The 12,848-nt window shown below is 45.9% G+C and overlaps 1 protein-coding gene across 2 annotated transcripts in view; it reads right to left on the reverse strand.

Annotated features, from left to right (window-relative positions):
* Positions 1 to 805: 805 nt before the first annotated feature.
* The window catches only part of TMEM45B (transmembrane protein 45B), a 33,086-nt gene continuing 21,043 nt past the window's right edge, over positions 806 to 12,848 (reverse strand). For both annotated transcript variants that reach the window (XM_077249393.1, XM_077249394.1), the window contains exons 3-6: positions 11,461 to 11,673; positions 9,054 to 9,238; positions 8,110 to 8,255; positions 806 to 1,294 (exon numbers count right to left, since the gene is read on the reverse strand). In XM_077249393.1, the coding sequence (XP_077105508.1) occupies positions 1,177 to 1,294; positions 8,110 to 8,255; positions 9,054 to 9,238; positions 11,461 to 11,673 (662 nt within the window). In that variant the 3' untranslated portion in view covers positions 806 to 1,176. The remainder of the gene's footprint in view (positions 1,295 to 8,109; positions 8,256 to 9,053; positions 9,239 to 11,460; positions 11,674 to 12,848) is intronic.

Raw genomic sequence — 12,848 nt, forward strand, 5'->3', positions numbered from 1 at the left:
GAGTCCCTTTTCCTAATCTTAAGGGATGGGCCCCTTCGCCTAATCTAACGGACAGGTCCCTGTTCCTAGTCTTAAGGGACGGGCTCCCTCGCCTAATCTAACGGACGGGCCTCCTTTTCCTAGTCTTAAGGGACGGGCCCCGTCACCTAATCTAACGGATGGGTCCCTGTTCCTAGTCTTAAGGGATGGGCCCCCGTCTAATCTAAGGGACGAGTCCATTTTCCTCATCTTAAGGGATGGGCCCCCGTCTAATCTAAGGGACGAGTCCCTTTTCCTAGTCTTAAGGGACGGGCCTCCTTTTCCTAGTCTTAAGGGACGGGCCCCCTCACCTAATCTTAAGGGACGGGCCTCCTTTTCCTAGTCTTAAGGGACGGGCCCCCTCGCTTAATTCCAAGGGACGGGTCTCCTTTTCCTAGTCTTATGGGACGGACCCCCTCACATAATCTAAGAGACGGGCCTCCTTTTGAAGTGCAATGGTGCCTGGTGACCTTGGCAAGGCGCATTTGATTAAGAATCCCTCCTTCCTTTCTTGAAAAGCGAGGATTTTCAATACGAGATAATCTGCAATGTTTCTACAAGCTTTTTGTGATTCTTCACAGTTTTCCGCGTATCCAAACCTCTTCCGGACTCCTCAGCGCAGTAGTGGGGCTCTATAGACGATGGTGGAGGATCCTGCTCTGGGCAATAGACACGCTGCTTTTCTTACACAACCACATGAGTTACTTAGATGACGAACTTGATATTTGGTTCCAAGTGGTTATTCGGCAATTTGTTTTCCAGCCCTGATTCTACGAGAGATTGCCAGTAGAGAATCTCATGGATTTAATAAACATGTCTGCAGCGGTGCCATGCATTTCTTAAAAAAAAAATTACACAGTATCCCCAATCATTACAGGAGGTGAAGTTCCTCTATAAAACAGACATTGGAAACTGTTCAATAAATTATTCTACATCCTGATGTCAGTGCCCAGAATCTGCAGACAACGAGTCAGGGCATTGTCCACACTCTGCTGGAGTAGAAGGGTCCTTCACTGCAGAGCAGCGGGCAGGAGCCGCAGAATGCCTCCGATGTCTGGCTGCTGCGGATTAGAATCGGAGATATGCGGTTTGGGCCATAAGACTGATCTGGTGAAACAGTCCGCACACAGGTGAGAAGTCCTGTGAATAAGCCTCCACTCAGTCCTCATCGGAGGCGGCGAGCAGAGCGGCCTGCGCCTCACCGGGGTTACCGGAGTTCAGCTTCCTGATGCCGATGGTCACATCTCCGCCCAGAACACGTCTCCTTCTCACACACCTGAAACACAAGGAGTTCCTATTACTGGATTCAGAAGGAATATAGAGCACGGAGGGTCTTATCCGAGATAAAGGGAAGATTCAGATTCACCGATTGTGGGTGTGAGACACAACCTCTGCACTTAGCACTGGCGGCTGCCGCAAGACCCGGAGCGATACAGACAATGGGGCATCGGACTGCGCTGCTCGCCTGTCAGGATCATGGGCCAGAAGAGGCCAAGTAGATGCAATAGAGAATAGACTTTATTCCTACGTGTTTTGTGGTGATTCCACCACTTCCTCGGGACAGTCTATAAACATACAGGGTCTGTCATTTATAGCGAGAGAGGCCCATGAAAACGCCCGCTATCAAAACACCGCCACACCCAATGGGCGGGAAATCAGACAAACGCGTGTATACATCGTAAAGCCCACACAAAACAAAGCGTAATGACTATCACTTAAAACATGGCTCCAACACTTAAAAGTAAATGCCAAAAAATTTAAAAAAAAATTTCAAATTTCTTAAAACTAAAGTTCTAAAAAGGTAATTAAATGAATAGATTTTGCAAGCTGGAAGAGTGCTTGGACCTATGGTGTTAACCCGGTCATTCCTTGTTGTAAACTATTGAGCTGTGAGTGGATTTGATTTCATCTCATTACTTGGTGGTAGTTACACAAGATAATGGCAGATAAAGGATAATAGTAGATAAAAGAAGCTCCTACACTGATTTAAAGAAAGGAACGTTCAGTGTTAGGAGGAATTACTATTAGGGTACATTTCCACTGGCGAGAGACAAATCGGTCCGTAATCTGGACCGAAAAAAGGGATGTAGCGTATGCGAGTGCAATGCGATTTTTAATCGCACCATCCGTTTTACATCTGTATGACATCCGTATTACTGTCCGATTTGTACGCACCGGTGTCCTTTGAAAAGCCGGCAAATCAGTGCTATGTACAGTAAAATCACACTGACAGGTTAGAATAGAATAGATATATACACATAGAATAGGTATATATACATATATATATGTCAGTGAGACACATATATGTATATTTATATTTAATGCAGCGCTAGATAGCATTAAAGCCGCTAATTCAATTGCCGGCTTTTGCTCTCTCCTTCACAAACCCAACATGATATGAGACATGGTTTACATACAGTAAACCATCTCATATCCCCGTTTTTTTTGCATATTCCACACTACTAATGTTAGTAGTGTGTATGTGCAAAATTTGGCCGTTGTAGCTGCTCAAATAAAGGGTTAAATGGCGGAAAAAATTGGCGTGGGCTCCCGCGCAATTTTCTCCGCCAGAGTGGTAAAGCCAGTGACTGAGGGCAGATATTAATAGCCAGGAGAGGGTCCATGGTTATTGGCCCCCCCGTGGCTAAAAACACCTGCCCCCAGCCACCCCAGAAAAGGCACATCTGGAAGATGTGCCTATTCTGGCACTTGGCCACTCTCTTCCCACTCCCTGTAGCGGTGGGATATGGGGTAATGAAGGGTTAATGCCACCTTGCTATTGTAAGGTGACATTAAGCCAGAATAATAATGGAGAGGCGTCAATTATGACACCTATCCATTATTAATCCAATGTCTGAAAGGGTTAAAAAACACACACACGATTTAAAAGTATTTTAATGAAAGAAACACACAGGTTGTTTTAGTATTTTATTGCTCTCTCAATCCATCAGCAACACCCTCGCTTGGCAAAACAATAAACACACAATATACATACCCTCTCTGATGAACTGTCAGGTCCCACGAGGTAATCCATCTGAAGGGGTTAACTAATATTACAGGCAGGAGCTGCGATAAACCACTCGCTCGTGCCTGTAATCCCCGGGTGCTGAAAGGAAAGCAGAGTGATCTATACTTACATTCAGTCGCGGTGATGCGCCCCTGCTGGATGTTCTCATGAACTGCAGCCTGGGAACTTTTTCCCACGCTCCAGGTCATATGAGGACATCCACCAGGGGGCGCATCACCGCGACTGAAGGAAATGTAGGTCAATGATCTACATTTCCTTCATTCGCCGGGGAATTACAAGCACGAGCACACAGCTGCATTTGCAGGGCTCCTGCTTGTAAATTATTTTAACCCCTTCAGATGGATTACTTCGTGGGACGTGACGGGTCAGCAGAAGGTATGTATATTGTGTGTTTATTGTTTTGCCAAGCGAGGGTCTGCAAATGGATTGAGAGAGCAATAAAATATTAAAACAACCGCTGTGTTTATTTCATTAAAATACTTTTAAATCATGTGTGTGTGTGTGTGTGTGTTTTTTAACCCTTTCAAACAATTGGATTAATAATGGATAGGTGTCATAATTGACGCCTCTCCATTATTAATCTGGCTTAATGTCACCTTCCAATAGCAAGGTGGCATTAACCCTTCATTACCCCATATCCCACCGCTACTCGGGAGTGGGAAGAGAGTGTCCAAGTGCCAGAATAGGCGCATCTTCCAGATGTGCCTTTTCTGGGGTGGCTGGGGGCAGATGTTTTTAGCCACGGGGGGGCCAATAACCATGGACCCTCTCCTGGCTATTAATATCTGCCCTCAGTCACTGGCTTTACTACTCTGGCGGAGAAAATTGTGCGGGAGCCCACGCCAATTTTTTCCGCGATTTAACCCTTAAATTTAATAGCTACAGCACCGAAATTTTGCACATACACACTACTAACATTAGTAGTGTGGAATATGCAAAAAAAAGGGGGATATGAGATGGTTTACTGTATGTAAACCATGTCTCCTATCCTGTCGGGTATGGGAAGGAGAAAGAAAAAGCCGGTAATTGAATTAGCGGCTTTTATGCTATCTAGCGCTGCATTAAATATAAATATACATATATAGATGTCTCACTGACATATATATATGTATATATACCTATTCTATGTGTATATATCTACTCTATTCTAATCTGTCAGTGTGATTTTACTGTACACCGCGCTGAATTACCGGCTTTTCAAAGGACACCGGTGCATAAAAATCGGACAGTACTCGCATGGTGCGAGTGCTGTGCGATTTTTTTCTCGCACCCATTGACTTGCATTGGCGAGTCTCGTCCGAGAATCACAGCAATACGCAGCTTGCTGCGATTTTTTTCTCAGTCCGATTTCAGCTGAGAAAAAAATTGCAAATGAAAAGACACCTATTGAATAACATTGGTCCGAGTGCAATCCGATTTTTTATCGGATTGCACTCGTCCGTTTTCCTCGCCAGTGGAAATGTACCCTTACTGTGCGAACGCTGAGGGTGATCCCTATACACATCACATAGCAATAGATGGATCAAAAATAATGAAAAGAACATGGAGAACCGAAAACACAAGGAAGGGATGAATCCTCTTCATCAGAAGAGCAGATGTTCATCAGACCTGTAACATTCATCATCACAAAATATAACGGGGGGGCTGGTTGTACAGAGGAAGAGCAGAAACCATCAATATATCTCAATTACGGTAACTAAACAAATCCGATGTTGAGTCCATGGGGATTTATAGTGGTCAGTTTGTGAATCCACAAAATCTCCTTATTAAGAGCCTGGACTCGGGGTATCATGGGGCACATGGTCAGTAGGGATCACCCTGAAGAAGATCCTTTTATTGTGATTTATCGCATAATGCCTCCTGTCTGATGGAAACGTTTTTGTGTTATGAATGATGCTGGAGCAACAGAGGCATCTCGGGTGCCACATCTATAGGAGCCTTGTCTGAGCTTTTTTATAGAGGGATTAGAATCCTCTTTTTCTCTTTAGCTGGCCCGGTCCCAAATATTTGACGGTAAAGGGTATCTTGAAAGGTGAAGAAATTATTGTGGAGCGTATTTTCATAAAAAATTATTTTTGTGTCGGTGTCAACCGTGGATCAATGTCTATAAACGTTTTAAAACGCACCAGTCCCAAATCACGTGGGATACTGGAACAGAGGGCGGATCCATCCATGGAACAGACAACAAATGTGTTCCTCCATGGAATGTCCTTCATAGTGACTGGAATCCCTCAATTAACCCTGTAGTTGGTCTACATTAGGGGGCATCACTACATCCACATAATTTGCATGGTTCGATGTCAGAGACCCTATCCCTGAAATTATGGGTCTCAGGGGGTCTAACAGCATCCTTATGGATTTTGGGGAGGTGATGGGAAAAAAAAAAGCAATCGGGGGATGGACGACTCTTAGAAAATGTCTTTCTGATTTATTTGGAATATTCTGAATCTATTGCTATGTGATGTGTATAGGGATCACCCTCAGCGTTCGCACACTGATTGTTATTCCTCCTAAGGCCGGAGACACACTGGTGTGAGATACGGCCGAGTCTCGCTGGTTAAAAGCAAGCTGTGGCACCGGCACTCCGGAGCGGAGCGTGCGGCTCCATGTATTGCTATGCAGCTGCACGCTCCGCTCCGGAATGCCGGTGCCACAGCTTGCTTTTAACCAGCGAGACTCGGCCGTCTCTCGCACCAGTGTGTCTCCGGCCTAACACTGAACATTCCTTTCTTTAAATCAGTGAGAGCTTCGGAGCTTCTCTTATCTACTATTATCCTTTATGTGCAATTATCTTGTGTAACTACCACCAAGTAATAAGATGAAATCAAATCCATTCACGGCTCTATAGTTTACTACCGCGGCCGGATCCTGACAAGGAATGACATGGTTAGGTGTTGAGCACTCTTCCAGATTGCAAGATTCATCTATTCATTTAATTACCTTTTTAGAACTTTGGTTTTAAAAAAATGTGAAAAATATTTGAATTTTTTATATTTGCATTTACTTTTAAGTGTCTGAGCAATGTTTTTAGGTGATATAGTCATTACGCTTTATGATTGTTTTGTGCGTGCTTTACGATGTATACACGTGTTTCTGTCTGATTTCCGGCCCATTGGGTGTGGTGGTTTTTATAGCGGGCGTTTTCATGGGCCTCTCTCGCTATAAGGGCTCATACTCGCCTGCGAGAAACTCGGAAGAGTCTCTCACCTCAATACCCGGCACTCAGGAGCGGCGCGCGGCCGCGTAACAATACATGCGCTGAACGCTACGCTCCTGAGCGCCGGGTATTGACGTGCGGGACTCTGCCGAGATTCTCGCAGGCGAGTATGAGCCCTAAATAACAATGTATGTGTATACACTGTGCTGAGGAAGTGGTGTGATCACCATAAAGTCTATTGCATCTACTCGTCCTCCTCTGATCCATGATCCCGAGCAGCGCAGTCTGATGCCCCATTCTCTTTACCAACAAGGGTCCTTACTGGAACCGCACAGATAATGTGAATGGAAGAGCAGAGATTTAACAATCACTGAGGAGTTTTCTGACAGAGATATAAAAAAAAAAAGTTTTGGGGGTTTTCTTTTTACACTTTTTTTCTGTATGGGACTTTGGCCGCTGAATTATAGGAAGCAGAAACAAAATTCAGAGCATTTTCTGGCAGAAATCCGCATTTCTTTTTCCAGATGCTCTATGGCCGTGTTTTCCTGTGGATAGTGAGCTTCAATCAGTAATCGGCTCCACAATCCTCTTAGAAAAAATCTCTGTGAATATTTCTGCAAAGAATCAAACCTTTAATTCTGTGAGGTGTACTTTTATTTACAGGCAAATTGGAGGGGTCCAGAGACCCCCACTGATTGCTCAAACCCTCCGTGCCCCTGTGACGTGAGCGGCTCCCTTCAGAGCGGAGTACGGATACAGCGGAGGGCAATGGCCTCATGGTCGATGTCTTCTATTGCTTCAGTACTAGCGCGATGTGCGCTCAGCCAGGAATTATGTGCTCCGGTCTCCGGAGCTGCGCTCTTCACAGATCTGTGGAGGTCGCCGACTCAGGACAAAGCAAACAAAGGGATCCAACTGGCTGCATATAAAGCTTCAGCTTATCATGGACCCCGGCTTGTTATTAAAAGGTCACAAAAATATTGCGAAAAAAAACCTTTTGGCTCCGTCCCCAGGGTCAGTAATCGGCAGTGCTTTTTACGCAGCACATGTCCTCTGCCGGCTTTTGAGCGCCGGTGATTCTGCATGTGTTCATTGCACCGTGCGGAATCACCGAGTCCCAATGCATTGTACGAGTGATATCTTGTGGAGACTAAGCGTCTCCCCTAGATAATAGACATGCTGCAGTCTGGGAAGATGCGCCGCATGTCCGTCTCCCCAGGGAAGCCGCAGGCATCTAAGCATAGTGGAGATGGGACTTCATAAAATCCAATCCACTATGCTGTAACATCTGGACGCTGCGGATGTACGGACCGACCGTGGGAACAGACCCTTAGTTTCTCTTTACTCAAATGCATTAAAATCTGCCCTGAGCTGAACCGCGCTGGTTCTGTGTTGTGATCCGTCGCCTCCCAGTTGTGGATGGTGTCAGTGCGAACGTCCAGGATTGTTGGGATACGCTGCTGCCGCTGGATTTATTAGCTCTGGCTCTAGTGCTGATCACTGCATAGCAGGGTGTTTTGTAGGAAGCTTATGATGGTCAAGGATGATGGCAGTGATTCCTTTTGATAGAGATGGGAGAACCAGATTGTGAGCTCCTCTATACACAGATGATAGGGATGATCCTGTGTGCGATAATTTTTTCAGCTTTTTCTTTTGCATAATTTGTAATCCAAACCCAGAAGTTTGTTTTAAAAAATTCTGAAGACGACGTGCAAATCTTTCCATCGTTCTTCGGCTGTTGGTTTTGGCTTACAAATACTAATGCAAAGTACTGACCAGAGTCCTGAGGCAGGAGGCCATAACGTGGCCAGACCTTCTGTTCCTGGGACAGATGATGGGAGTGCGATATTCTGCATCCGGAACAGGACAAAGTAATAAGAGGAACATAATAATCCCTCACACTTACCAATACACCAAAGAATAATTAATGGCGATAATCATCCAGGACACGGCGTAGTGCCAGCAGAAGCACATGGTGATGAACATGATATTGTCGTGGTCCTTCTGGTCCCACTCAGGGGCTCCTCCAAGGGGGTACAGCACAAATGCAATCTGGAAGAAGAGCAAAACGACTGAAGCATGGCGGGATCCGCCACAACGTTTGCAGCATGGCGGGATCCACCACAACGTGTGCAGCATGGCGGAATCCGCCACAACGTGTGCAGCATGGCGGAATCCGCCACAACGTGTGCAGCATGGCGGGATCCGCCACAACATGGGCAGCATGGCGGGATCCACCACAAAGTGCAGCATGACGGGATCCGCCACAACGTGTGAAGCATGGCGGGATCCACCACAAAGTGTGCAGCATGGCAGGATCTGCCACAAAGTGTGCAACATGGTGGGATCCATCACAACATGTGCAGCATGGCGGGATCCGCCACAAAGTGTGCAGCATGGAGGGATCCGTCATGTGTGCAGCATGAAGGGATCCGCCACAAAGTGTGCAGCACGGCAGGATCCGCCACAACGTGTGCAGCATGGCGGGATCCACCACAAAGTGTGCAGCATGGCAGGATCTGCCACAAAGTGTGCAGCATGGTGGGATCCATCACAACATGTGCAGCATGGCGGGATCCGCCACAAAGTGTGCAGCATGGAGGGATCCGCCATGTGTGCAGCATGAAGGGATCCGCCACAAAGTGTGCAGCATGGCAGGATCCGCCGCAACGTGTGCAGCATGGCAGGATCCGTCACAACGTGTGCAGCATGGCGGGATCTGCCACAACATGGGCAGCATGGCGGGATCCGTCACAACGTGTGCAGCATGGCAGGATTCGCCACAACGTGTGTAGCATGGCGGGATCCGTCACAACGTGTGCATCTTGTGATGGTACAAACGTCACCGACCTGCCAGAACCAGGACCCCTGCAGCATTGCCAGACTGGAGCGGAACAATTCCAGGACGATGTTATCCCTCAAGAACACTTCAATCATAATCCCGACAGACCCTCCAAACACGGCGATGAGAAGCAGCGAGTGAATGTGCTGGTCAAGAGGTGGACGGTTGTGGACGTGATAATAGAAGAGGAGGCCTGCAAGAAAGTCAGTCATACTGTAATACAATGTTGTACCTGGGTGTCTGGAGAGGACCAGCACATTCCCCCAACACCACAAATAACTTGTGAATTACAGCGGAATATCAGATTAGGAGAGTGCAGCGCGGAGAAAGCTTCATACAGAACAGCGCAGACCCCACAATCCTCCCCCATCCAAACTGCACACTGTTCATCTCAGCTCCTACGTCCCCCCCCCCATCACACAGCTCCCGCCTCTCCTACTATTAGATACAGTACAGACCAAAAGTTTGGACACACCTTCTCATTTAAAGATTTTTCTGTATTTTCATGACTATGAAAATTGTACATTCACACTGAAGGCATCAAAACTATGAATTAACACATGTGGAATTATATACTTAACAAAAAAGTGTGAAACAACTGAAAATATGTCTTATATTCTAGGTTCTTCAAAGTAGCCACCTTTTGCTTTGATGACTGCTTTGCACACTCTTGGCATTCTCTTGATGAGCTTCAAGAGGTAGTCACCGGGAATGGTCTTCCAACAATCTTGAAGGAGTTTCCAGAGATGCTTAGCACTTGTTGGCCCTTTTGCCTTCACTCTGCGGTCCAGCTCACCCCAAACCATCTCGATTGGGTTCAGGTCTGGTGACTGTGGAGGCCAGGTCATCTGGTGTAGCACCCCATCACTCTCCTTCTTGGTCAAATAGCCCTTACACAGCCTGGAGGTGTGTTTGGGGTCATTGTGCTGATGAAAAATAAATGATGGTCCAACCAAATACAAACTGGATGGAATAGCATGCCGCTGCAAGATGCTGTGATAGCCATGCTGGTTCAGTATGCCTTCAATTTTGAATAAATCCCCAACAGTGTCACCAGCAAAGCACCCCCACACCATCACACCTCCTCCTCCATGCTTCACGGTGGGAACCAGGCATGTAGAGTCCATCCGTTCACCTTCTCTGCGTCGCACAAAGACACGGTGGTTGGAACCAAAGATCTCAAATTTGGACTCATCAGACCAAAGCACAGATTTCCACTGGTCTAATGTCCATTCCTTGTGTTCTTTACCCCAAACAAGTCTCTTCTGCTTGTTGCCTGTCCTTAGCAGTGGTTTCCTAGCACCTATTTTACCATGAAGGCCTGCTGCACAAAGTCTCCTCTTAACAGTTGTTGTAGAGATGTGTCTGCTGCTAGAACTCTGTGTGGCATTGACCTGGTCTCTAATCTGAGCTGCTGTTAACCTGCGATTTCTGAGGCTGGTGACTCGGATAAACTTATCCTCAGAAGCAGAGGTGACTCTTGGTCTTCCTTTCCTGGGGCGGTCCTCATGTGAGCCAGTTTCTTTGTAGCGCTTGATGTTTTTTGCCACTGCACTTGGGGACACTTTCAAAGTTTTCCCAATTTTTCGGACTGACTGACCTTCATTTCTTAAAGTAATGATGGCCACTTGCTTTTCTTAGCTGCTTTTTTCTTGCCATAATACCAATTCTAACAGTCTAGTCAGTAGGACTATCAGCTGTGTATCCACCAGACTTCTGCACAACACAACTGATGGTCCCAACCCCATTTATAAGGCAAGAAATCCCACTTATTAAACCTGACAGGGCACACCTGTGAAGTGACAACCATTCCCGGTGACTACCTCTTGAAGCTCATCAAGAGAATGCCAAGAGTGTGCAAAGCAGTCATCAAAGCAAAAGGTGGCTACTTTGAAGAACCTAGAATATAAGACATATTTTCAGTTGTTTCACACTTTTTTGTTAAGTATATAATTCCACATGTGTTAATTCATAGTTTTGATGCCTTCAGTGTGAATGCACAATTCTCATAGTCATGAAAATACAGAAAAATCTATAAATGAGAAGGTGTGTCCAAACTTTTGCTCTGTACTGTATGACGCCACAGACCAGCGCTCACACAATATACAACTTCTGTATAGGGAATGGTTGGAAGCACATAGCCCTGTGTAAACAAGGATGTGCTGTCGACAATAATGCAAACCATATGGGAATGAAGGATTGGATTGGCATCAGGAGCCTGTCTGCACATTCACGATTATTGCCGCACATAAACTGTCCAAATTGACCCTTAAAAACAGCACTTTATGTGCAGCTTGTGGTGTGAACGCTTCAGGCTTATGGATGCAGCTCTGGAGGGATACTATAATGTCACATTCCCATCTTAGTCCTATATGACAGATCAGAAAAATATGCCATAAATGTCTGATTTCTTACCTTCAATGAAGACAGCTAGAGCCAAGGACAGGCGGTCCAGGCCTCGTGGAATATTCAGAGGGAAGTACGTCAGGATGTCCACGACTCCGGAGAGCCCGTAGAACAGGTACATGGTGGTGTGCTGCCAGTTCATAAGCTTCACCCAGCCGTGCTCCTCGCCACTCACCAGATGCATGTGAGGACCATCCGGGACAAACTGCTCGGCCAGCATCCCTACATGGACAGAGGGACCAGAGAGGCCTCCGGGAATGAGACTTGTGTGCGCGGTTATATCACTTTGTCAAAAATTGTAATTGTAAAATCCAAAGAGACATCTCAAGAGGGGACTCATTGTGGATTGGCTGAATTATAACTGGGGAAGAGAATAAAAGGGCGCACTGCAAACCCTATTGAACTAGGACCTCCTGTCGTGAACAGGTAATTACAGCAGGGTATGCACTGAGAGCAAGCCACCAAGTCTAGGATTCGTATACTCGGAGGCAGAGAAGTACAGCCGCCTCCTCTGTTCACGGGAATCTCAGACACTCTGGAGCCAGTGTCCAGCTAGGAATATTGGGGACTGCATAGATCCGATATTTATGGAAGATATATTTTCGACGTTATGACGAAGTGATTAATTTAACACATTCACTTACATTACTATGAGGCGGGCGTAGCACCTCCAAATTAATATCGAACAGACAGATGACTATATGCCCTGTTTCCGATCTAAGGAAAGCGAACATCATGATAGGAAATATGACATTAATGTCTCCTGACTGGGACCACCAGGGGCGACGATATCCTGAAAGTTGGAGATCTCATAATTTTCTAAAGACCTAGCAAATCCCACGACCAGCTCCCCACATGAGCTCTCCAAGGAGCGTTATGTGGGCATAACCTTGATCTAATAAAATCAGAGTTTGGGTTTTTGTCATTTGTCAGTTCTGGAAGACACAGTGCTCTGTGGTTCTGTCCGTAGCTCTAGGGAGTGCTTCCCTCCGCTAAGCTCGGAGCCATTTCTGTGACACAGGTTTAGTACTTTTCTTTTGTTATTCCTTTTATTACATGTAATTACTAATTATATATATACTACATTATTTTGTTTCCATTTTGTATACTGTTTTTTTATAAACACTGCCTACTTTTGGATTAAACAGATTCAGTGTAATAGTTTTGTTCCTCTTGCTCTATAAACCGCACCCCTGAAGCTATACGCTACCTTTATCGGGTGTCCAGCCTGTATAAACTATTCGTGGTGACAGCTATTTTTTTGTGGGTTATTGGGAAGCTTATATATACAGTTGTGTGAAAAAGTGTTTGCCCCCTTCCTGATTTCCTATTCTTTTGAATGCGTGTCACACTTAAATGTTTCAAATCAGCAAACAAATGTAAATATTAGACAAAGA

The sequence above is a fragment of the Ranitomeya variabilis genome, chromosome 4 (genome assembly GCF_051348905.1).
Source record: "Ranitomeya variabilis isolate aRanVar5 chromosome 4, aRanVar5.hap1, whole genome shotgun sequence".
Taxonomy (NCBI): Eukaryota; Metazoa; Chordata; class Amphibia; order Anura; family Dendrobatidae; genus Ranitomeya; species Ranitomeya variabilis.